Below are 25,801 nucleotides of genomic sequence, written 5' to 3'. Positions count from 1 at the left end.
CTGAGCATTGCTTGTTTAAATTGTATACAGTCTATATAGACTTTTAACAAATTGATGCCTCCTGTTATTTTTTAAATTTTTATTATTTTTATTTTTATTTGGTTTTGGCGATGTTTGTATGTTCATCCTGTAGATGGTAGTTGGTTTTCCGCCTATGGGGATGCAATTCTACGCCAAAGGAAATAATTGCGCAAGCGCCGATATGCTTAGGGCTAGTAGATCCCCGGGCAGACCCTCAACAGAGCCCAGCTTGCTAGCATCGGCTCTACTTGTAAAGAAACAACACATGTGACGGGGTATAGGTAGGCAAAAGAGAAGAAAAAAAAGGGACGGAATTTGATATATAACTTGCAGTCACTGCGTGTGTAGATGCCGGAACAGTGACAGTCGTTCGACGATTCCGGTGCGGAGCGCACGCGTACCATTTCCGTCTGTGTGTTTCCACAATTGAGAATTATATACATACCGCAGTGGGTGGGGAACATTAAGCACACAGTTCTTCTTGACAATTGCTTCGTACAACGTGCACTTTTCATCTAACCTGAGGAATCAACTATTCGTGAAATTTAAAGAAGCAAAGCATTTTATTTGATGATCCGCAGGAGAGTGCAGGGAATGCTATAAAGGCCGAAATAGGTAAAGTCTACATTCTGGAGTGTCACTTCCCTTTGATCTTTTCTCCTCTCATTTTTTGCGTTTCTTGAACGTGCACACTGTGTGTTGGCTGTTTGAATTATGAGGTGGATGAGCTTTGACGACATCCAACCCGCCAACGTTGTCTCAAGTTTTTAATTCGGTTACGCAGTATACAAGACGATCATCTGTGGGAAGCATACGAGATTCCCACCTCCGTGTGTGTGTGTGCGTGTGTGTGTGTGGATCTGGTGGCTTACAGATTTGCCTGTTTTTAGAAATTGCATTTTTGATGAGGGCACTATAGGCAAAAATCTCTTTCATTTGTAGGGAGCCTCACGAGTTTTCATTACTCCCGCATGTGTGTTCGAATGACGTTGGCGTATTAACGAAATTACATTTAAACTAGTTTTCCACGAGGTTTCACACTAATTGCACAGCTGCGTGATAGAAACAAGTCTAAAACCACAGTGTTTTAGAGTCTACACACATTGTGCTTTGCGTCTATACAAGAAGACTGCGTATAGCCTAAATATTTAAAAAGCTTCCTTCTGTATGTGCGTAAATAGTAGCTGCTGATTTAAACATTTTTTTCTGGGAAACACTTTTCTCCTGTCTTAAATTCAAGTTCTTTCTTATATCTATCTTTTACTTCCGCTTCCTTCCTCTTACATGTCTGCCCTGGCAGGAAACAATAACAAGAAGATCTTTTCGTTCTCTTTGGAAAGAAACAAAAAAGAGAGAAGGGAAACAGAATAAAAGACCAAACGGTTCCAAATATATACAAGTCCGCATCATCCAATGTTATATACTCACTCGACTGTATATATACATACTTTACAGCAGAAGGCGTATAGATAATATAAAGAGAAACGGGAGCCAAGATTTTTTTTTCTTCTTCTTTTCCCTCCCCCATTTTCAAGTGGAGTAAACGATGCGACGGATGAGAGGCCCACAACTGGGTTGAGGTTATGACCTTACTGGGTCCAATTGTCGATATAGGGGGATTCGTGCTGGTCGACAATAAGCTACTCGGCTCTTAATAATGGGCTATTGCAGCCACAGCAAAAAAAAAAAAAGGGGGAGAACCAACATCAAGTCTGATGTCTTTTGTTTCCTATATAATTCTATGAGCTTCCCGATTGATTTCATATCAACTATTTTTTTCCCCCCTTGATATTTGTGTAAGATGATAGGGTAAGAAGAGAGAGAAAAAAAAGGACAGGAAATAAGTCTATTGTTGCCTGGGTGCTCGCGATGGACGTTGGCGTTTGCTTGCGTGATTCCGCCGTGATGCATATGAGACGTGGATGTTCCGCTGGCCCAGCAACCATCCCTCTTTCTCTTCTTCTGTTTTTATAATGGAAAATAATAATGGCAATAAAAAAAAATACTGGGTGATGGACTATATGGATATTAGGCTGATGTGTGTACATATAAAACAAATGAATCGTTGCTTTTCTTTATTGCATGGTTGGTGTATTTTTTCAGAAAATTCTTTTAAAGGAATTTGTTTTTATCTTTATTTATTCGGTTAGTCACTAGATTTGCAGCTAACAGACAGAGAGAGGGATAAGTAAGTTTAGTCTTATATAGATATACAGGGCTGGATGACTCCAATTTGGTTTGTGTGTCCGAGTTAATCTCGGCGGAATTATAGCCCTGCCAAAACCCTACCGAATCTCGCCCTTTTCTTTTTTGTTTCTACGTTTTACGTTAAAGAAAAGAGAAGTCTTGCGATGAATTCTTTATCCACGAACATCGATCCGATTGCTGTGCATTTATACATATATATATATATACATAATATACGTATGTATACATATAAATAAGTATGAAATCATGCTGGATGAACTGCAGGGAAATTGAATGTGGGCGGGCAAACAATTGAAGCGAAAGCAACCCTTTCTTTTATTTTTTGGCTTCTACATATAGAGAATGAGAGAATCGCATCAGCCAAACAACCGGAACCGCCCCTAGTAGACTAGATAGTTTTTTTTTGTTTTGTTTTTTCTTTACAAAAAGAAATTTTCAAGGTAACAATTTCAAGAAAAAAAAGAAAACTAAGAAATTTAAACAAATCGAAAATGAATAAAACAAATGTTTACAATGGCACCGTTCATAGGTTATTGCCGATTCCATACGGGGAATATGGCTAGTATAAATTAAAGCACATTAGCTTTATGTCTACCACTATACACAGCACACAACAAAATAGATAAATGAAATAAAAATAACATTTAAGAAACAAAAAGGCATCGCAAAATAGCACGCGTATTTGATATAGATTTATCGGTAACGCGGGGACTATATAAAAATGCACCTCATCTGCAGCCCCTTTCTCTCCAGCACATAGCAGCTGCATAAGGCTATATTCACGAAAGACAGTATAGAGCAGCAGTAATATTTATAAGGCCTATATTATATAGCGTCCCCGAGTGAGTGTATATATATATATTTATACGCACAGTGACCGTTTGCTTTTTTGTGTTGCAGTTGGGGGCTACTGTATGAGTCTCCTATTTTTTACGACGAGTTCGGGTTTAATCGAAAATTCCAGCAGCTTGTGCCTTATATAGCTTTTATGGACTTATGGAAATACCCAAAATTGAGGGGGGGGAAGTTTTATAGTTATCTGTACACACACGATGTGCATTACACATCGATAGGCAAATGTAGCAACGAGCTCAGCAGTTCTTTGCGCATATAGCACATTGACGATGGCCAAATGTGAGCAATATATATATCAGATTTTTCTTTTTATGGCTGTCTTCGTAGATGTCTGTGGCTTGTTTATTAGGGACTGACAATATGTCGTACAAATTGTGACATGGCACATATATTGGCAGCCATAAACACAACAGGCAATAAGTAAACATATGCGTAAAAAAAAGAAATTATTATTCCGAGTGTTTTTTTTTCTCTGTATAGAAATTGCTGGTTGAACCCATTTGCAATATGTTGAAACATTCACGTTGTAGATAATTGCGTTTTATGTCGACAAAAAGAAAAAAATTTCAGTGATATTCGAAACGTCTGCCAAACACTCCCTATTTTTTTTTGGACTTTTTTGGCTGATCGACTTTGCATACAGACATGCAGATACGACATCTTTGTCAACAGTCTACGACTTAATATATATGCAGTTCGCACAACAGCAGGGACGACAAAATGAAAAGGCCAACTTTCACATTGAAAACTTTCGCCGCAATAGGGTAACGTTTTTCACTCACGGATATTTCTTTTCGATTGCAATAATAAATAAAAGAGAGAGGGAGAGAGTCGCTCTAAAGGCACAATGTGTGCCGTCGAGAGCACCTATAAAAAATTTGTAGTCTACACTTAAATTAAGAATCATCTTTACCAGGAAAGCAAAAACTTAAAATTTTATACCCGCAATTTTTATGTATAACAAAGTACATAAGGTCTTAGACTTTCAGATGTATGGGAGGGAAGCAGATCAGGGTGTCACGAACGTGATGAGACGTGAAAATTTATGGTAGATCCTTCTTCTTCCGTTAACGCATCCGCCATTCAAAGCGCGACGATGGCAGCCATCCCCGAATTTTGATGACAAACACGTAGCCCTACATCAACACTTTAAAAGACAACCTAATTTACGAGGATATAAACATCATTCATTTTGTTTGTTTATTCATAGATTTAAAAACTTCAGAGAACCTTCAGGGCGCGATTAGTTAGAATAACATAAATTTTGCGTTCGATCAACAAACAATAGAAAGATGTAGGATAATATTCTAATAAAATTGCATCATCTTATACTTACACGTAACACATAACCAGAATGCCCAACAGCGACTAAGAAACTCTTTTGATGTATAAATGATGTAAGACCCCTCATATTTGGGGGAATAGCTTTTCTTTTTTGTTTTTTTTTTTGCTGCGTGTACAAAATCATATGATCGATCGTGTCCATCAGCGGCGCACTGATGACGACACGTTCACGCAGTTAGACGGACAAATATATGGACAATACATTTACATATCGTATAGATTGCCAGGCTTGATCCATATGAGAAACAGTTCATGGATGTCGTGCGTGTTGTGCCCTTGTTGTATACTGTTTTATATGCGATATATTTATAAAAGTCCGATCCGTGCATGTTTATAAAGAATTATTTACCAAACGATATACAACCACGCAAAGGCCAAAAAAAAACGGCTATAGATGAAATTTGCCTAAATTCATACGTCCTTTTTTTAAATTGCAATATAGTCGATAGCATGGATTGGAGCATACATCCTTCAGCGGATCGATCCACAGCCCATTTGATATATATATATATCATAATATTCAGGGGAATTTTTCAAGGACTTGACGTTGATCGATTGCTCAGCCTTAACTTTATGTACAGTCAGACAGCTGATTGGAAGGAGATGTTGCTCTATAACAGTGAGAATCAGTATATATATATATATAAACATATGCGATATGCGTGTATAGTAGGGAGCTCATCACAGAAGCAACATTTAACATATATATACTGGCACAGCTGAATATATCGATTTCTTTGCGGCTGGCAAGAGCGCACTGCAAAAGTTTCAGGCGGATGCTGCTGTACGCGAAGCTATTATGCAACCACCACGACTCGGTCTAAATAATAGGCTCATTACCTTCTTAGAACTGTTGCAACTACACACACACACTTTTGATATATCTAATTTCATTTGTACTGTGCTGCAAGGCCTGACGCACGCAAGTTGTCAAGCAAATTGTAAATGATTTGGGAAAATCAAAGTTAAATGCTGGTAAGCGTTAGTGCGTGAACAAATCCAGTATTGATATAAGTATATATAACTGCGCTTTGCATAGAATAACGTAATAACGAAAGAGATTATTCAAACGTACTGACTTGTACGCCCTATAGCTTTGTGTATAGTGCTCATTTACCATTCATTTATTCGACTGAGTTGCACCCTGCTGAAAAGCTCTTTTCAGAATCATTTGAGTAGATCTTTGAGAACGAATTATAGCAATTGTGAATGTATGCAAATTCACGTTTATATACGAACCTTGGCTTTCATGTTCCAAAATGATTTCGTAAAAAGATGACAAATTGACAGACATCAAACAATTTTCCACTTATACCATAAAAGGGCATAAAGATTCGACAATATGGGTAATTAGATTAAAAACGGGTTCACTTTGCTCCGTAATTCAAGTATCTATTCACAGTTGAAAATAGAATTACTTTTTTGAAAGTTATGCGACGACTCGATTGGTTTTTTCCATTTTCAGGTGCGGGAATCAAAATGAATTACTAATGTATTTATTAGAACCAATGTAATGGAAATCTATTATCGATGTGACCGTCAAGTGTATATTAAAAAATAGATATAAAGGTTTACGTCAGCTGAAGTCCAATGGAAGAAAGTCGTTTCGTCAGAGGAATAAAATCATTTTGATTGTTGTGAGTCCATTGCGTTTCAAGTGTCTGCTTACGTTGGCTATGCAAATGGTGCGAACTCTGACGTGTCTCATAACCCGATTGCATACACGCAATTGGACAATGTTCTCAGAAAACGCTGTCTGCGTTTTTGAACAGCTTGAAGTAGAACTCCGTGACCGTGTAAGACCCTCACGTGTATCTCAACGTTCAATGTCCTTTACACATTTGTAAAAAATCGTTTCTTATCTAATATTCACAATCAAAGTGTAGCTCTACCTAAGGTGTTTGTTTGGCTTTGATCAGATTTTTCTTTAACGCGTATTGGGTCCCAATTAATTCACCAATCCACCCCAACGATCCAACAAGAAAACGTATGATTATGACTTTTTCGAAATGAATGCCATAGACTCGGGTTCGTATCCTCCGTCACGTTCTTTTTTAATGTTCCCCCACTTTAAATGATTTGTATTCCCAGGTGTCGCGGTACGTTATTTCGTGGTCTCTATCACTTACAGGTGTGGACTTTCTAAAAGTCGAGGAAATCCTTTTCACTATATTTCCATCCACACGCATCGATAAATTGAAAGAAAGACTTCGTATAAAAGCTCGATATCTAGCGCCTCCTTTTATGTATATAGGAATTTCTCCTTTGTGCTAGCATGTCTATATAGACACCTTTCTCGTATATGTGCAGATAGGAGCTGTGTAGCGACGGGCACGTCGTCTAGCCGATAGATATACGCTCAGCTCTATCCATAGACAGAATATCCATTTGTGTGTGTGTGTACCTAGTGGGATTAGTTACTGTGCTCTCTATGGAGGATCGAAAGACGTGCCGCTGGATGTCCGGAAAAATTTAACAATAAGGGGAAGAGAGAGAGAGAGAGAGGGAGAACGCTGTCTTTCTGAAATAGTGGACCACTGCGTGATGGCACGTCCCCCCAGGTTACATGCAACATTCGAAATAATAGAAAGAACATTCTTTTTATTTCTTATAGATAACACGTTCGATGTAAGTGGATATCATATCACCAGACTCGTCAATGAAAAGGCAAACGATACTCCACATTGTTGCCACTACTTTTTTCTGACACTTGAATCTTTTTTGATGTCTCTATCACGAACGGAGTCTATTCCCCATACATTAGAGTTGTCGAATGTATCGCGATCTATACGTCTTTTATAAGGCCACATTGTTCGGAAAAGGACATCTGCGGATTATGCGTCCGGAGGCATTTTTCTACTATCAGGCCATCGTGATTGTTCTGAATTCACATTGAAGCGTTCAGTGATTCGCAGGAAGAAGCTTTTTCGTATAAATTACCCGACATATGCAAATACGAATGGCCGAGAGAATCATCAGCGCCCTGAAAGAAACCGCTGGTGGCTGTTGGTATATATATATATACACTTCATATAGCACTACAGGTTTATTGGCAAAGCATGATGATGTGTGAATGACGTCATCTTCGCACGCAAATAACGCGTTAAGGCTTTTTGATGTGTGGCACATTGGGCGGGGAGAATGCAAAGGAAATTGCCTAAATTTTCATTATTTAACCAGGGCATTTTTACGCTAAAGATGTTGACTGGATGAATATCCGTTGGTATATACGCTCTCTGTCATTTTCATTCATCCGTACTTTTGACGTTTAATTTGCAACCGACTATTCTTTTGTACATGCCTGACGTCAATGCCGACAATACGCGATCCGTATTCTTAAACGCGCAAAGGCGTGGAAAAATTTATCAACAATTTTTTATTTAAAAGATGCGCCGAAACTCGTAGGGATCGATCCGTCCGTCTCCGTTTTTTTCGGAGACAAGTGTGCGGCGTTGCCACAGACGAACGGAAGGAAAACATGGGTCGTCGATCCTTAGATATAAATTCGATGTTTTCAGTTTCGTATGCGGAGAAGAAAAATTGGAAATCGATGATTTGGTGCTGATCTTATATACGACCATATGGAAATTGAGGGGAAACGTAAGACACGAAGCAGATTGGAAGATCTACACACCTACAGTACATAAAGGATGTAAAGATTATTATTCACGAAACAAGGAATGTATAAACAGATAGTAGGATTACACTTTCCGTTCTTTTCAAACTTCTGAGCTTTTGATCGTTCAGTTTTTTTTGTTTTCTAGACTTTGAGACACGGGATTTCGTTTTGATTCATCCTTTTTCTTTTTTCCACGTAGAATTTATTTTTAAAGGATGATTTTCTTTTGTTTTTGTGTCCTATGATGATCCCCTAACTACCGTACGTCCTAAAAATATTTAAAATAAATACAGGCGATGAGTTGTCCATAAAACATAAACCGCATTGTCATATATATAACCATTGAATTCATTAATAGTCTGCAGAAAAACGATTATAACCTTTGAATTGTTTATACTATATTTCCTGCCATTATAACAAACGTGAATAAAGACTTTTAAATATTCACAATTTATTATTTATCGCCAAAACAGTGGTTATACTTGGCTGTTATTATATAACTTACCTACAATAACATTCAACTTCAAACACGTAGAACACAGAATGGCGGGACTCGTTTTAGCAGCAGTTCGTTAAGAGCAATTTATATGGGAAACCGATGACAATGAAAAAAAAAACTTTTTTCGGCTGTGCCTATATTTACTTAGCCCCGCCGAGGATGGCACGTGACGTGAGTATGAGCAGCTCTCTCACGTCTGTTAGCTTTTCCATATACCTCGTGCTGTATGGTTATTACATTAGGAGCTCTACAGATAAAGTTGCTGAGCACAGCCAAGTAGCCCTTCGTTCTTTATATTTACACAGAGAGATAAATTTTTTTTTTAAGACGGGTGTATCCAGCACGTTATTATAACAGACAAAAAAAAAGCCGAGTGGCAAAAAGTTCCTTTTATTAGTCCAACACCATTTTCTTTTATTATACGATAATAAACTTTCGATCTATTTAAATTTCACGTGTAAACAGCAGACGGGCAAAATAAAAAAAGATGAACATTAAAAAAAAAGAATTCCAACTATGTAAGAAGCTCTTGGCTAATGAACTGGAGTCCCTGAAGGATTCATTAATTGGTCTGTACATATATAGTCTACATCCTTTATGCCCGTAAGAAAGCGCATATGATGCTAAAAAGAATTAGACATTATAGATATACTGCAGCGATTTGATGGAGAGCGATCCGCGGGCTTGTTTTCATCCCTATACATTGATGAATATTATACGAAATGGGAAAGTAGAATACTGATGTATGGTTAACAGAACGCGTCTTAGTAAATAAAAAAAAAGAACGGAAAGGGAACTGCAATTGATTCATCGGCATGTAAACGGCTGGCACGAAAATCATGCTAATCACGTCAATGGCCGTTCCCGCCTATCTAATTCATGATTTATCGATTTTTTTCAATTCGGAACGGTAGAGCACTCTATTTCAATTTTCTCCTTTCGACTTAAGGCCGCGTCGTTAATTACAACGCAAGGTGATGAATAATGTCGTTACATCAGCAATATTAGCATATGCTGTTCTGCTATAAACAGATGACACAGGGTTTCTTATAGAACGAGGACATCAACCCACGCATGTAATAGAGACTTTATTCGATCTGGGATCCAGTTAGCGAGTTTGCTACAAATATAAAAAGATATAAACCATTTAGAGCGTGTAATGCAATATAGATATAAGGATTTATGTGAAATCAATACGTAATCCCTTGCTTTGATGCAATACGTGTTTATATACCCTGGGCCTCTATATATATACATACATATGTATATGAAAAGTGTATTGTATTATATTAATTATAGCGTATAATTTAAATGACATCGGGTCGATAAATTGGATTTTACTCGTTCCATAGTTGTGCGCCCCATTATTTATAGGATTCGAGGATTTGGGAGAGGATAACTTTTTGTTTTATTCTGCCGACCAGCATGTCATTTGCATCTCATAAAGTCGATGTATCATCTTCACAGGGCAAGTCTCAACTTGTCAGATTATCGGTGCGCATAGTTACCACAGTTCAAAATCTGCATCAAAACAACTGGTTTTACACATCCAAATCGAACACAGAAAATGGAATGGAATTATTTAATGTTTTTCGGTTATGTCGTTCGAGACACAGATGTTGCGCAGTCGTGTGACAGTTGCTGATATACATATTCAAAAAATAACATTAAAATGTTATTTTTTAAAGGGAAAACAAAAATATTTGTTGGCTTATTGTTTGTTCCACCATTTTTTTCTAAGAGATCGATCCAACCGCTTCCTTTCATGGTTTCTCATCCTCTGGAGAGAATGATGTTTCTCTTTCTATATGTATTATTTTCTTTTCTCTTTTCGGCTTAGAGTTTCTCTTTATGCGTGCTGGGTGCAAACAAATAATAACCCACCCCAAAGGCTTTCTGTTTGTGTATACAGACGTCCGTCTAATCGTCTCTGAAAAATATATTTGTCCTTTTATATTCTTTTTTTCTTTCCACCTTATTGGCAGAAAAATTCGCTCTATACATAAATGTGACCACATATATATGCTACATAAAACTTCAAATCTAATTTTATTCTCATTTATTTTATTTTTTTACTTTTTGCTATACGGAAAAAAATCGTGACGATCTTTGAAATCACTATTGTAACTTCCCACTTTTTGTTTGTTTCTTTCCCTTTTCTCTAATTCAGAACTGAAAAGAAAAGGAATCGACGAAGAGAGAAGAACAATTCTACAAAAAGGGAATGATCGCCTAAAGTGCAAAGAGGTGGAGAGACCAATACCAAGGAAAAAAAAGGCAGAGTATATATAAGAGTTTCGTGACAAACGGCCGGATGGCGGACTTATAGACTGCAGAGCTCTTAAAACTATTGAAACACGAAAAGGGGAGAAAGAGAAAAAAACAGTTCGAACGTGAAAACGGACGTGTAACAGCAACGATCGCGCGTTCACTTGTGTTTCCTATGAAAACTTCCTACAACGCGTTCAGTTGCGGGCGTGACCAAGATCTGTCCAGACTCGTGTAACTCTGAATGGCCAAACGTGAACAGCTGTTTAGTATAGCGTATAACAATACAGCGAATTATTCTGCGTGTGATCTTTGCAGAAAAACAAATTTTATTCTGAGGCCAAAGCAAATCGATAGTGTCGACATGAATTCTAAAGTTCAACACACAACAACCAGCCAATACGAACAGTCCGCTTACAGGCGGACGACGTTTGATTATTCATCCGAGTACTTCACCAAAATGTCCACATTTTTCATCATCTTCTTCGTAGTGATGGTCAGTCGATTTCCGGTGGCCAACACTTCCGGTACAGTCGGAGATTTCGTCGATTCGGGACATCTCGTTTGGACGCCGATTGGAATCACAGCCCGAAGTGAGTCCTATATTATTTATTTTCCTTTTATAAACCCCGCCTTCGTGTGTTTTCATTTAGAATTGTTTTCTATTTTCATATAGCTATGTTTGCCATGTATTCGACGTGATTAATAACCAACATTTATTGGCCGGCAAGAATTTTTATGAGCAGCTCTATCATTTCTTTTGTTTGACTTTTCTTCCTTTTGCAATGAAGACAAAAGGCGCTGGGTGAGTAAGGAGACCCTCTGTGGCGAAAAGAAGGAATGGGAAATCAAGCGGGCGGAAGTAATAACGACAATCGTCATAATAACAAAAAAAAGAACAAAATACGAAGGGAGGGACTAAATATCCATCATATACAAAAGCCTAACGCGTATACAGGCTATTAAATCTGCATTAGAAAACGATTTCAGTTTGATGCCCATGTATGTTCTTCAGAATGATTGAAATGACACCAATGTTGGGCGATAGTACGTAATTTAAATAACGAGATGCGATTTCACACATTTAGGCGAAGTTGATATGTGGACCAAGACGAGCAGCGGATGTGCCTGTTCCAGTCAAGATCATCACCAGCAGTCGGGACAAGGAGTCAAAGGCGGTGGAGGCAACAAGAGCATCAAGACGTGCGCTTGCTGCGCTCACGCAGGGGCCTGCCAGTGCGGCCCCAAAGTGCCCTACCGCTGCGCCCAGTGCGGGCTCGAACAACAATGCGATCAGAGTAAGTGTCTCCCTCTTTTTCCCCATCCTGTGTCAAGTAACCAATTAACTCTTATCGATCCTCGCCGTGACCATAGAAAGCTCTCAATAGCTGTTCCCTTTAGTCACACTATTGTAGTAACAACATAGCTACATAAGCTTTATTTCAACATCGACTAGAATGCAAAATTTTTCTTTTCCTTTAGCTGTAGAGAATTTTTTTTTCTACATTGAATTCAATTGATAGATGAATTAGAAAACGCGAAAAAGACGCAATTGCGTTACAGCTGTGGCGGTTGCTAGGCAACGTGAGCTCCTTAGATGCAATTTGATAAGTTAAGGTCGTATATGTTATATTTTTACTACCTCTATGATTCTACCTTACGTACATCGCACATCTTCTATATATTGAACGTGTATTGCAAAACATACGAAATGCCCCACGATTTCACGAATGTAATCATTTTTGGCATCTATAGATAGGTTCTTCAAATTATTCAAATGTATTTTAATGCAAGACGCGCTAGATTTGTTGAAAAGTTGAGCATACACCGGAGGGCGAAGCAATCAGTTTTCGGAGATGAGGAATATATATGTACGAGACATTTAAGAGCATTCGCAACATCCTAGCATGTTCCTGCCAACGGTTTCAGGAAACGGATGTACTTCCACGACGGAAAACTAAAAGAAAAAATTGATTGACATTTGTACGTTCTTATTGGGATATTACGTTTGATGACAAACTGAATGTGATTTTAGTTTTCTTCTAAAATATTTGACATTTTCAGAACTAGCTTTAAAGTAACAAGTTCATCGTTAGCAATTCGGTTCGATTAGTAAAAAAAAACCCTTTTCGATCGTTTTAGGCTTGGATACGTGACATGCCTTGGCACGTTGGATCTTTATCGATCGTCTGATTGAAGAAAGCGTCGACTTGCGATAAATAATTTTTCTTTTTTTCGTTTGTACGCACAGCCTGTTCTCTCGAACACATTTGAAGAGACTTAAATCAATTCATTCAATAATTCAGGTGACCTTTTTGCTCCATCTATTTTGGAAGCGTAGTAACACCATAGTTCCAGTCGTTTAGAAAAAAAAAAACACGTTTTGTTTCACTCACGTTCTTTTAGTTGTTCATTTAGATGAAAGGCATTCGTCGGCAGAATAGCAAATAGGATTTAAAAAAAAAGAGGCGAACTGATAGATGACTGAATGGCTGCCAACAAAAGGCAACATTTGAAAATGTTATAGCAAATAAAAATATAGTTATATATTTTTTGTGTTGATTTTTGTTTGACACTTGAACCTTGCGACACCTTTACAAATATCACCCAAGCGTTTATTGTTTCTACTTAACATATTTTTACGTTTCTTAGTTTATTGAACAGTTCGCACGTTCGAGGTGAATAGCGCGTTACCAGTAAATGTCTGAGCAATAAGTTTATTGCTAACCTAACCTAACGCGGGGGGGGGGGGGGGGGGGGGGATGTGTGCGTGTATCACGACGTGTGTGTCGTCTGCACAAACGGCATTTAATAAAAAAATTGCTCCGTTTTATTGGGTTCCACACGAAAGCATTAAAAGTCTTTTCCTTACAAAAGAACAAACTATTTTTGAAAAGTACAGTCGATCGAATAACTGATTGGGACGTGAATAGACTCAGCTATTGCGCCGTTTTTTTGTGTGTATGTATAGGCGAATAAATTCGACAAAACGCCTATTGGATACATAAATTTTTCCCCATTTGTTTGTTTTTGATGCTACATCGGTTGTTTAGCTTGTTGGCGGCGAACGCGGTCGTCAGCTGCTGATTGAATCACCCGCTTCTCTTGATTTCTCCCCCTTCAAACATACAACACAATGCCTGTCAGTTTCTCTTTTCTTTTTCTTGAATCGCTTGTCAAGCGAAATAATAAATCTGAACTAAACAGGCGATGCATACACGCATATAAGTCAACAGACCTCCCCCGGAAGCGCTTTAAGGCGGAAGCGCAGCTGTTCCGTTTATTGTCAAGACGTTTGACGAGTATTGTTTTTTCTTTTGTTTTTATATAAGAGCACTTTTGGCAAACAAGCACCACTCTTTATTCAAATGTTCCGATATCAAAAAAAATATTTTTTGTTTTGTTTTTATCTTGTCATCTTTTCCTGGATATAAATTAGATGAAATGTTGGGACTCGGTCGGATTATGGCTAGCTGTCTTGTCGATTATCGATCCTATGCGAATTAAGAAGACATACAAAAGACAAGTTAAGTCCTTAGCCGCTACAGGGTCCATGTATGCAAAGCAGAACAAATAAATATTTTTTTTTATAAACTACATGCAAGTATCGATTTCACATTTCCTTGGGCAAACGACGTGACGTCATTTGTTGTCTAACCTATTTATACGCGACTCGAAAGTATGTAGGGATTAAATGTCTGTGTTAGACAGCAGCATTTTCCAGCTAAATAAAAGGGCATACATATTGGTTGGCGTTTGCACGACCCATTTTGTCCAAGGCACGTCAAATTACCTTTTGCTACGGCATGTTGCGTTTATACATATAGTGCCTGCAGCGTTGCTTATGTCGCTGGTTGAATTATTGATCAAGATTATGTCTGCGGAAAGTTGCACGTCATAAACCTCCGCTGCAAAAAAACCAAAACAAAAAAAAAATGGACATGCCACTGTCCCTTATCTAGTGTTTGATGTATTGAAGACACGAGGATAATACATCATTAAATATACATCAGCAATTTCGCTGCCCGAATATCTATTATGGATAGTTAAGAACATAGTCCTCCTATAGAGCCGTTTCTCATTAGACGCCATCCATCATCCAATAACCGGTCCGTTTTGATAAGTTTCCCACAACGGTGCCTGCACGAATAATCATTTATTCTTATGTAACTCTCCTTCTCTTTTTTATTTCTAATGTTGTATTTTTTTATTTTTTTCGAACAGTGTGTAACGTCACATTGGATGCAAGCCAATTGTATTCCTCTTCACGTCTACGTTACGGTCAAATTAAATCGCTTGAACTTCACGAACATCAGCACTGCTGGTACAAACTCGTTCCCGAGCCTGGCTATCGTATCGAACTTCAAATCTATCGACTGGTCGACACCGGCTATCTCAACCAATCAAAGTATTTCATTCCTTCTTTTTACTAATAATTAAAGAAACTATAAAAAAAAAATCAATATTTTGTCGATTTGTTTTTGTGGGGGACAAAAGGTGCACCGGAGGCCAGCTTGAGTGGTTGACGAATAGCGGCATTAGTAGTATTGAAAGCGCCGTTTCCGGTTCGCTACCGCAGCAGCACTCATGGACATTGTGCGGCGCTAATGAACGCTATTCACCACCGGCTTTGCTCTTCTCGGATGATGACATTTCGCCAGCCACACTTGTGCTCAAGTGAGTTTTTTTTCCTTAGCCTCATTTCGTTTTCTTTTTTGGGAAGACACCTCAACGTTATGTAAATGTATGGGTGCGGTCTATTTTGCTATTGATCGTAAACATTCGCGCACGGGTACATAAATTTCCACTCGATCAATGTCATCAAATGTTTCAGACTGGATCAATGAAAGCCCTCATTTTCGTGTCATAACAACATCATCGTTCAATGATTGATGAATGTGTTTGTATCTCACGCAAAACAGAATCTCGATATTTTCAAATGTGTTTTGATTTTTTTTTTTTACTCCTTTTCGTTTGTTTGCGTTAAACTGTGTACAAACACATCTGCTGCTCGTGGTGTAATGCTCTAGTTTCGTCTTGAAAATTACAGATCTGGAGAATTCACCAGACGTGGCAAACTGTTGGCTCATTTCAGTTTCACACCCATCGGGCATTCAGCGCAGCTGGGACTGCAAACAATCGGAGGCACGCCCGTTCACGGTTCAGGTCATTTATATGTGCATAATTTGCTTTTCATAGCATTTCCCCTCAACACCCCCCTTTTGGAGACTAAGTACTCTAGATTGACACACCCGCCCTTGTTTCTATAATACAACTGCATTTAATTAAGGAAGAGATTTCAAATTTCGATTATTAATTCGTAACCTTTGTAGTTTGCGACTGGCATTACCAGCAATCGGACTGCGTCACGGACGGTCGCTACAACAACACGTGTCGGATGGCCAGTCCGGGTTACCCTGGACTGTATCCACCGAACCGAACCTGTCGATTTCATGTCGCCCTGCAGTCGCCCTTCCAGCCATTAACGCTGCACTTCATTTCAGTTCAACTACCTGCTCAGTAAGGATATCGTTATCGCATTTCACTTCCCCCCTTGCACGAGGCAATGAGCTTTCAGGCAAGGCGGGCTGGCACACTTCAATTGAATTTTACATATTCGCCGAACCTAACACTTGTATAGACGCTGTAAAACGGACTACGTGCGAATTTTGATCAATGGACGCGTTCATACTACTCTGTGCGGGCAGGAGACAGTCCAATTCACCACTTACGGCCCTGACGTCGCTGTTGAATTCAAGTTAGTTGGAATTGTACAAATGCTTTCAGTATGATTATGAAATATAGACGTGTGGAGCTCCGTTTTTTTTAAATATTTTGCGGAATGAAACCACATTTCAAAGCGCTACGCCTTTTGTTCGTTTGTTCTGTTTTCTCCTGCTGTGCCGTTCGTCGGACGCAGCTCGGGGGCTCTGTTACCTCCGTACGTGTTCAATGGATTCCTGGCCCATTTAACTTTTCGAGAGATGGACGCACAGCCACCGCAATTACACAGCCGTGGCACTCATTCGAAAAATCAACTAAATCCTCATCAACCAGAAGGCATTCCAAGTATGAAAGCGAAGAAAAGTTTTAAATTTTTTATTTATCTGTTTAAAAGATGTCAGAGTTTCTATCTCATAGCAGGAGCTTATTACGGCATACAAAAGTTGTGACCATCTGGGTGAAGCGTAGCTTAATTCCAACAGATAAGCTTCTTTTGCCGAGGCGTTGTGATAATGAATGGCAGTCCCTATAAATTCTCATGAATTCCGAGTTTGCCTGTCGCATTCTCGGGGGATATTTATGCACAGGCAGTAGACATAGTGCCTCAAGTGATAAAAAGGGTGCGGAATGGAAGCTTTGTCAGCTAATTGAAGTTGGGGTTGTTGCGAATGCTCATACAACAGCCGAGCTGGATTAATCGAAGCTCTATGCTGGAACTCTTCACTTCTCTGTGTTCCATTTGTTATATCAATTTTTCCTTTTTTTTTTTCCTCGTTCGCACCGGCGAAATATTTTCATCATTTAACAATTGGAAAGCGTTGTCATTGAAAGATTTGATTGATTGATTTTATTTGGTTTACAGAATTCAAAAACACATTTTCGAGGTTTCATTTGATAGATTTTCATATTTATTTAATAAGTGAAAAAAAAATTGTTTTTGATTCGGCGGTTGTGTTAACATAGGCGGTGCCTTCCGCGCCGTGGAGAGGCAAGCCCACGCAGTTTGCGACTACGTGATCCGGCCGAACGCGACAAACAGCGGCGTAGCAGGCGAGACGATGATGAATCGCTGGTCCGGCTTTTTCAGCACGTCGACTACAGCCTGGAGAGTTTGGCCAGCGCCGTGCTCCTTCACTTTCCCCGCTCAACCGGGACAAAGCGTCCAGATCAATTTACTGGCGTTCAACATCACGTAAGTTACATGTACATAAGCCCATCTTCTCTCCTATGTGCACATTCCTCTTTCTTTTCTGTCTCTCTCTGTCTGTGTGTGTATGCATGTGTGTATTATAAAGAGCCGCTCAACTGCGTCGAGAAAGTTTTCAGTTGTTGTCGATCAAACGGCAGAGGCGCTCTCGGTTTGGAGAGAAAAGTTGAGAGTCCTCCTTATAAGAATAGTCGACTAATACCTATCCACGTGCATTGATCTTATTATTGATAATATGCTTAAAGGGGAGCCGACTGTACTTCTTTCATGGAAATTCACGAAGGAGCCCTCGATGTCAGATGGAGCTCGTCTTCGCCGCGCCAAAAGATCTGCAGTCCCGCCTGGAAGAAATCCAGGAACTCTTACACAAGGTTTCTTGAGCAATCTCTTCGAATTGTTATGGCAGTTATCAAACTTTTGATCGTCGATCGTCTTTGACAACGCCAAGTTTTGAAAATAAATTCGTTCATGAAAGAGTTAATGAAGAAAATGTTGACATTTGTTCGTGTCTAACAGATTTAATCAGCCGTACCTGATCCACTCCAACAACGCCAGTCTTTCCATTCGCTTCCGTATGGATCCTGTCACAGGAGATGATCAGGTTATTGAAGGAGCTTTTGCCTATTTCAATGGTAACGGGTTTTTCCCCTCTGGGTTAATGAACAATTAAAAGGTAACACGATAGAGTTTTTGTTTTTCGAACAGAGTTGGAAGGTTTCAGACTCCCTGGAACTTTATGCGATGCTCATTATGATGCAACAGTGAACCCGTCCAATGGCCGTTTATCAAATTCTTTCGATTCGACCATTTTCTGGTCAGTTGTCGGCCCGTTTAACTGTACGTCCACGTTCGATCCCGAAGAAAGGAAATCTGTCACGCTCACTGTATGATAAATATATTAAACGAATAAAAAGATTTTCATGATTAAAATTGAAATATTTTAGGTGACCGCCAGCCAAATGAAAAACGATGGTCGTTGTTACACGGAATGTGATCGTCAGGGCTGTCACTGTAGGACGAATGATACTAATATCATTAACCACATCACCCTAGTTATGTCCAACAGGTCTACCGTTTGTCTTTGCGGTGATATCCAGGTAAGTCATGCAACGTGTGCCACAGAAAAACGAACATTTATAAATTTTTTTCGTGTCATCTTCAAGGCCTTCCTGCCCGTTAGCTTATCGTCAAATACTCGTATATCCGTCCATCATCACGTGGTTGAATTCAGCTTCGGCCAGCCGGATTTGGCTATTGATTTGAGCTACCGTTTCTCGACACGACATGAATGTGGATCGGAAGCATTTCTCGAATCTCCTACTGGTTTTAATCTTATTCTTTTCATGGAGACTGTTCACAATCAAAGGTTGATGATTCAATTATAAAACAGGTTCCATATCGTCGCCTTTGTTTGGCCTGAAGGAAAAATCTACCAATGATGGATATCATCACACCGACTGTCTATGGATTGCAATGGTGAAACCGACGGAATTATGGACTGCCTCGATTTATACACCCGATCAAGGTACATATATATATACGGCTCTTCTCATTAGTTAATTAGGTACTACGACGTACTTCCTGACATAGGAGACTGCCAAGAATGGAATTTGACGTTGCTCTACTACGATGACAAGTGGCCAAATCAGCTCGGCTCCGTTATTGACGTTCTGTGTCCAGACAGCAACGAGAAACACGTCTTTGCTATGCCAAGTGGTCTGAACGCCATGGCCATCAGGTAAGAGTCTTAAGCTCAACATGGTTTCTTGACTTTTGAACAAGACATATGAATTTTGAAATTTAGGCTTCAAGCTTTCAATACGGTACCTGTCCAGTATCGGCTTGCGTGGCAAACATCTTCCTTGTCTAGTCCTGCACCTGGAGTCCAACGCTCACTCTCTTCCCTTATCACGACCACGTCGCCAGATCAACAGCAGGTGGACATTGTCGCGAAAACTTCGAGTTCGTCCAGCCTGCCGCCAACATCGTCCATTCCTTGTACATTTCTATTCATCGGATTTGCCATGCTTCGAACGAGACTCATCCCGCGATAATAATATCAATGTCGTTGTCATTAAGAGTTTGTACCCCACAGAACGCTTGTTCTTTTTTTAATTTACGTAACAAATCCTGTAATATATAAATATTTACATAAATATATATATGAAAGTGTTAGGCTATGTTTGAAATGCTGTTTAACATATACTACAAAAATAGACACATCCAAATATCATTAAAATGTTATAAACAATCTGTATTGTCTCTCCGTTTGCTGTTTTCATCTCAAAAGACAAGACTAATTACGATGCCACAAATAAGATAGATACCTTATTCCTTCCCTGGTAAGGAAAATAAACAATAAAAAATACAGGGGGCAGAAAATTCACACAACACAGCTTGTTATCAAACCAAGAGACCGTAACAACTGACGTCTCTCACGACCAGAAAAGAGTGAAAAAAAGAGTGTAGTGGAGGATAATTCAACAATTTTACACAATTGAAAAAGAAGGACGAAAAAAGACAACACACCAGATTGACAAGGATTCAAGTGTTTCGCAGAGTAGACTGGTTGCCAAGTGCTGTCTCAGTTGCGAGGCGACGAGCCACTGGATGAAGGAATAGCAACTTCAGTTGTTTGTCCTCCACTATCTCTAGGCGAACTCTACAACCAAAAAATCATCAAAAAACGGGAAAAGATTCAACAGCCTGAGCATTGGTATATACCATGAAAGTCAAATTACTTTGACATGTATCTGATTGCGCAAGACGGCAGCTCGAAGGACAAGCAACCGGGTTCTTCTTTTGAATTCCTCGCCCAGATTGAGCGACTTTTCAAATGTGCAACTGCGCTGGTCGGCATCTTTCGCAAACAAAATCTGACAGCAAAAGAGAAACCGGGAAACAAACGAATTAAGGAAACTAGGTCGCGACTAAAAATTAGCAGAAAAATAGAATTAAGAGTGGTACTTTGTTGTGAGAATCAATTCGCGCCTGGATTTGTCCGTCGAGAATTAATTGCATTAGCTCGTCTTCCAGCGCAGACACACTGGTATTAAACGCCTCTGCCATTCGCCTCATATCTGCTGACATGTAGGGACTGCAGACGAGAAGTAAAGTCTAAATTAGATGCCTTCAAATATTCAATATAACACGGCCTACCTGAAATACTGAATCAGAGCTCTATTTCGGATTTTAGTGTACAAAGCAGGCACATGGGGCGCGAGATACATGTCCAGCAACAAGTTATCCTGAGACAAAACAGAAGAATGCGAAAAATTTATTTTTGATTTAATCGCGTTTTTTTTCCAACACGGTCGTAATTCCGTACCTTCATTTCCTCTAGTAGCTTTAGACAGGAGGCATATTTGGACTCGTAGAATTTGTGGATAATGTCTCTCAATTGCGGTTCCAATTCCAGGAAAAGTTTAAAAGAACTGGACAAGATTTTCATGATTACAAGTAGTCGAAACGCATCCTAGCTGAGGCGATATACCTGCTAGAAATCACATGTTTCTGAAGTTCAGCTCTGTCGTATGTGGCGAGTGCACACAATCCGCCGAACACAGCAACATTTGATGGCGAAAGCAATTCTGGAAGGTCACAGTGATCAATATTGGCTTGAAGAAAATGTCGAGCTGCGCACTTGTATTTCTTGGTTGCAAGTTCAGCGAGACCCGCTGCACATTGTAAATGAGTTACCAAAGCTTGGCCACCGTCTTTGCTATTTGAAGACTGAAGCCGATACACAGCAAAAATTTATAACCAACTCGTTTGGAATCCAACAGAACTAGAAATTTTACCTCAGCAAAATCTGGTGTTGATTCTGCTTTGTTAACATAACTGAGAACATGGGACCAGTTTTGTAGGTAGACACTAACCTACATATTAGAAAAATCAGTATTCTCAGATCACAGATGGTTAACTAGGCTCCATACTTTACCTTGATCACATTGAGACACATGTGAATTACATGCTTACTGCTTGTGCAGTAGTCTCGGGCCCTAGAGTAGCACTTTAAGGCATTAGACAAATCACCGTAATCCAAGTAGTGATCTCCCAAGTCATCGTGGCCGCGGCGAATACTTTCTTTAATGGAATTTGCCTTATAATTTTTCAGATCAGTATCAAGTTTCTCCAACTTTAGAGCGGCTTTCTTCATTTTGCTTTCAGCCCAAGCTATGTCATAGCTTGGAAGTTCCATGGCTTGAATCTGTGCAGGTGTAAGTCTAAGCCAAAATCAAAATTGGAAATAAAACACTTTCTTTAAACATATGCAGACTGTACCCAGATATTGCTTCTTGTAGTTTCCTGTGCAACTGTTGATATAATGTGACATTATACGTTTCCTGAACTGCTGCAATTGCCATTTTCAGTGTTTCAATTCTCAGAGATGGGCAATGATCGGCAATAAACATGAGGCGGGACAACTTGGCCATTCCATGATAGCTACTTGTGTAGGTTTCTATGTCCTAAACACAAAAAGATCCTTGCTTGAAAGAAATTCACAGCAAAGACAATGACTACAACTGATGCTACTGGTTTTAATTCACAAAGTCAGAAATTCCTTTACCAAAGTGGGATTTTCTACAATATAGGGTTCTTCTTCCGCATTTTCATTCTCTTCAGACACATCCACTTGCATTGGCTCAACAGCATTCTAAAACAAAAAACAAAATATTCGGAATACATAGGTTCACGGAGCCGGCTTATAATTTCGTCTGTACCTGGTGGTTCAGCGGCAAGGCCGGCATGGGCATGGTGCAAAAATCAACCAGTGTTTTCAACTAATATCGCTTGAATTAAAATCGCTTATCTATAATTAACAATTGTTCAAACGAGCTTTAAACTGATAGTTTCAAGAGGACGGCTCTAAACCTTTCGTCCTAAACTGAGCAACCATTTGTAATCCAACGTTGTCGCCTCTGCAAAGTTTTTCATCTTCTGAATTCCAGACTCCACTTTCCCCTTCCCTGGTTTCCAACGAAAAATTGGCTAACGAAAATGATGATTCCATATGCATAAACTTAAAACTAAGCACATAATGTTCATAATATTTTCTAAGTTATAATATTTTTCTTTCTTCCCTAATTTTCTTCAAATGGCAAGGGAACAATAGAATAGCCACGGAAACGGAGGGGCTAAGGAGCCCAAATCAAAATGGAATAGCCGTAAACAATGATATTGGTTAGAGAATACTTGTTTCGGATGCTAAATTTCTTATCGAATTTCTTTCTTTTTCGTTTTTTGACTCATTAGAAACCTAAGTTTTTAAAAGCTATTGGGTTTCCTTGTTATGAATCTAATCTAATAATACAAATTTGGCAACAAGCAGACGACACAAATGCTTTGCATATGTTGTTTCCGAAAAAAATCCGTTCCCGACCTGAAAATAGAGTTTCAGTTTTACAAAACTCTTACATGATTGTTTAAGATTCAAAAAGTAGCTACCAATACGTGAAAAATGGCGGATCCTTTGAGTTTGTTGCGTCAATTTAATGTCAACAAAAAGGAAATCATTGAACGTGAAGGTCAAATCATATTCGGTGAATTCTCTTGGCCGAAAACCGTCAAGACAAACTATCTCATTTATGGGTAATTAGTATTTTATAGGAGTATATTTGAAGCTTTTAAAATCTGTTTGTTATAGTTCCGGAAAAGATGGCGCGCCCAGGGATTACTATACACTAGAGTGTCTGCTGTTCCTTCTTAAAAATGTTCAACTCCAGCATCCTGTTTACGTACGTCAAGCAGCAGCTGACAGCATTCCAGTTGTGCGCCGTCCAGATCGTAAGGATCTGCTGGCTTATCTCAATGGAGAGACTGCTGCTTCTGCCTCCATCGACAAAGCAGCTCCAATTGAAATCCCAATTCAAGTACGAAGAATTGTAGGAACAGCACAAACTGGAGGTTCAGGGCTAGGTATAGGAAGTGGAATTGGTGTTGATGATAATGAAGTTCCAGCAAGCAAGAAACCACGCTTGGAAGACCAACAGATGCAACGAGTGAAGGAAGTATTGGCTGCTCGTCTAGAAGCTCCACGCCAAGATAGCCTGATTAATGTGAACAAAATCCAGTAACTATAAAATATTTTTAAATCAAGTGCTTAGATTTAAAATATATTCATTGTATTTATTAGGTCATTGTCAGAGGCTATGTCAATTGAAACAATTGCTTCCCTCAAAGCCAAGCGTATTGCCAATAAACGAAAAACCATCAAGGGGGACAGTGAAGATATGGGTTTGGGGCTTGGATCGTCTCTTGGTTTGGCAGGCAGTTCGTCGTCAGAACTTAGGGGAATGCTTGATTATGATTTTGATGTTACGAAGGATATCTTGAATCGCGAGAGGCAGTGGAGGAATCGAACTTCGGTCCTACAGAGCTCCGGCAAAGTAAACGAATGATAAATTGCATTTCAGCTCCCAATAAATTGCAGATTTTTTCCCAACTTATCGATAGGTTTTCTCGAAAAATATTTTTGCCATTCTGCAAAGTCTCAAAGCTCGAGAAGATGGTAAGCTAAGAGGTCACAGCTCAGTAGCCCCAGGAGCTGGACGGACCGTTCTCCCACCAGGCGGCGGCCCTTCTGGAATGGGACCTCCGGTGCAACAACAAGGCCCTGTTTACAGCCGTTACGACCAAGAAAGATTCCGAGGAAAAGAAGGTACTTACCAAAAGTTGAATGCAGTTAATTAATTAATACATTCATGCCCCCTTTTTATATTAGAAACGGAGGGTTTCAAGATCGATACCACTGGCACATATCATGGCATGACGCTAAAGTCGGTTACCGAAGGAACACAACCTCGCAAGGCAGCGGCACCGACTGCGGCTACTCCGGCAGCAGTCGCCCAGCCACGCCCATCAACAGGCCCATCTAAACGGGTATCTCGAACACCAATTATTATCATTCCGTCGGCCAACTCCTCTCTTATAACTATGTTCAACGCAAAGGACGTCTTACAAGATCTAAAGTAAAGATACTGTCACACGTTTTGCGTATTTTCTTCATGATTTAAAAACTTATTTTCGTCAATTTCCTCAACAGGTTTTTTAGCACAGAAGAGAAAAGGCAGCAGGGTTGTCGAAGAGACAATGAGATTCTACTTCAGCGACGCAAAGAAGGAAATCTAACGGTGCCATATCGGTATCCGCTCGTTTTAGTCCTTTCGGCTGAATGGGAATAACTTTTTTTTTTAATATTTTCTACTTCAGGGTTATAGATAGTCCTCAGAAACTTGCTCCTGCAGACTGGGATCGAGTAGTGGCCGTGTTTGTTATGGGCCCTGCTTGGCAATTCAAAGGTTGGCCATGGAATGGAAACCCTGTAGAAATCTTCGTTCAAGGTAAATTTGATACCACAGCTGTAAGATGTATTCCATTTGCAAAGTAATATCCCTCGCTGTTTTTATTTTTCAAATAAAAAAGTCTGCGCCTTCCACGTTAAGTGGGACGATATACCGCTGGATCAAAACGTAGCAAAATGGGCCGTTAATGTGATTTCGCTTTCAAGGACTAAACGGCATCTCGATCGCGCTGCCCTAATGACGTTCTGGGAGAAGCTTGACAAGTACAAATTTAACTTTATTAAATATTTCATGTTAACCATATTTTCAACACCTTTATCTTACAGGCATATGTTAAAAAATAAACAACATCTTCGTTTTTGAATACCGCCTTTCCCATGTATACGGTATCACCATTTTTCTTACTAAAGCGCGTTATCTTTTCAAAAATTTGTTGGTACCTTCTGTAATGTCTTTACACTTTGATTTTGTGATACACGAACCTGTTCACATAATATCAAATTATTGATCACTTGCAAATTTTTTTGGAAATGTTAACAGTGTCTTGATTGTCACATGGTTTCCATTTTCTAGCTGTTGTTTTAAGCACCGTCGTGTTAATCGTCATTTAAATATGAATAGAAGCTCACTAGCGGAGTTTCCCTTTAACAATTGTGTCCTTTTGGTGGAGCATAACTTGTCCCCAAAATCACTCTTCGATTGGCGATCATTTATGTCGGACGCCAAACAGTTTTTAACATTGTTTGGCCCCC

General features: G+C 39.4%; 3 protein-coding genes across 4 annotated transcripts; 2 read left to right on the top strand and 1 right to left on the bottom strand.

Moving 5' to 3' along the window:
• Window positions 1-335: 335 nt before the first annotated feature.
• LOC130691710 (uncharacterized) lies at window positions 336-20,101 on the top strand. Its single transcript, XM_057514684.2, has 18 exons — window positions 336-636; window positions 10,717-11,407; window positions 11,903-12,112; window positions 15,039-15,222; window positions 15,312-15,491; window positions 15,865-15,980; window positions 16,148-16,334; window positions 16,456-16,572; window positions 16,735-16,883; window positions 17,502-17,730; window positions 17,991-18,116; window positions 18,262-18,377; window positions 18,451-18,629; window positions 18,690-18,842; window positions 18,909-19,068; window positions 19,136-19,270; window positions 19,336-19,483; window positions 19,550-20,101. The coding sequence occupies exons 2-18, from the start codon at window positions 11,059-11,061 to the stop codon at window positions 19,797-19,799; spliced, it is 2,988 nt and encodes a 995-aa protein (XP_057370667.1). The 5' UTR covers window positions 336-636; window positions 10,717-11,058; the 3' UTR covers window positions 19,800-20,101.
• On the bottom strand, window positions 19,979-22,657 carry LOC130691776 (COP9 signalosome complex subunit 1-like). Of its 2 annotated transcripts, none has more exons than XM_059497480.1 (11): window positions 22,470-22,657; window positions 22,316-22,402; window positions 22,030-22,214; window positions 21,686-21,971; window positions 21,546-21,623; window positions 21,239-21,477; window positions 21,074-21,179; window positions 20,905-20,993; window positions 20,713-20,842; window positions 20,470-20,621; window positions 19,979-20,407 (listed from the first exon to the last, which is right to left on the bottom strand). In XM_059497480.1, the coding sequence occupies exons 1-10, from the start codon at window positions 22,500-22,502 to the stop codon at window positions 20,478-20,480; spliced, it is 1,377 nt and encodes a 458-aa protein (XP_059353463.1). In that variant the 5' UTR covers window positions 22,503-22,657; the 3' UTR covers window positions 19,979-20,407; window positions 20,470-20,477. The 2 variants fall into 2 exon arrangements, with proteins under 2 accessions (XP_059353463.1, XP_057370746.1); XM_057514763.2 differs by having other exon boundaries at window positions 20,487-20,621.
• Window positions 22,658-23,082: 425 nt separating this feature from the next.
• On the top strand, window positions 23,083-25,543 carry LOC130692454 (parafibromin-like). The gene is made up of 9 exons (XM_057515566.2): window positions 23,083-23,337; window positions 23,393-23,818; window positions 23,882-24,134; window positions 24,202-24,406; window positions 24,470-24,716; window positions 24,791-24,889; window positions 24,958-25,088; window positions 25,171-25,312; window positions 25,376-25,543. The coding sequence occupies exons 1-9, from the start codon at window positions 23,207-23,209 to the stop codon at window positions 25,410-25,412; spliced, it is 1,671 nt and encodes a 556-aa protein (XP_057371549.1). The 5' UTR covers window positions 23,083-23,206; the 3' UTR covers window positions 25,413-25,543.
• The last annotated feature ends 258 nt before the right edge of the window (window positions 25,544-25,801 follow it).

This window comes from Daphnia carinata, chromosome 1, assembly GCF_022539665.2.
Source record: "Daphnia carinata strain CSIRO-1 chromosome 1, CSIRO_AGI_Dcar_HiC_V3, whole genome shotgun sequence".
In the NCBI taxonomy this organism is placed as follows: Eukaryota; Metazoa; Arthropoda; class Branchiopoda; order Diplostraca; family Daphniidae; genus Daphnia; species Daphnia carinata.
Note: the sequence above shows the minus strand (reverse complement) of the source record. Positions and strands in the feature narration are given on the sequence as shown.

Coding starts and splice junctions, on each gene's coding strand:
- LOC130691710 (XM_057514684.2), top strand. CDS start 11,059: ATGGCCAAACGTGAACAGCTGTTTAGTATAGCGTATAACAATACAGCG. Junction 16,573..16,734: donor GACGTCGCTGTTGAATTCAA/GTTAGTTGGAAT, acceptor CGTCGGACGCAG/CTCGGGGGCTCTGTTACCTC. Junction 18,378..18,450: donor AGCTTTTGCCTATTTCAATG/GTAACGGGTTTT, acceptor TTTTTCGAACAG/AGTTGGAAGGTTTCAGACTC.
- LOC130691776 (XM_057514763.2), bottom strand. CDS start 22,502: ATGCCCATGCCGGCCTTGCCGCTGAACCACCAG. Junction 21,478..21,545: donor CAACACCAGATTTTGCTGAG/GTAAAATTTCTA, acceptor TATCGGCTTCAG/TCTTCAAATAGCAAAGACGG. Junction 20,622..20,712: donor GAATTGATTCTCACAACAAA/GTACCACTCTTA, acceptor TTTTGCTGTCAG/ATTTTGTTTGCGAAAGATGC.
- LOC130692454 (XM_057515566.2), top strand. CDS start 23,207: ATGGCGGATCCTTTGAGTTTGTTGCGTCAATTTAATGTCAACAAAAAG. Junction 24,135..24,201: donor TCCTACAGAGCTCCGGCAAA/GTAAACGAATGA, acceptor ACTTATCGATAG/GTTTTCTCGAAAAATATTTT. Junction 24,717..24,790: donor GACGTCTTACAAGATCTAAA/GTAAAGATACTG, acceptor TTTCCTCAACAG/GTTTTTTAGCACAGAAGAGA.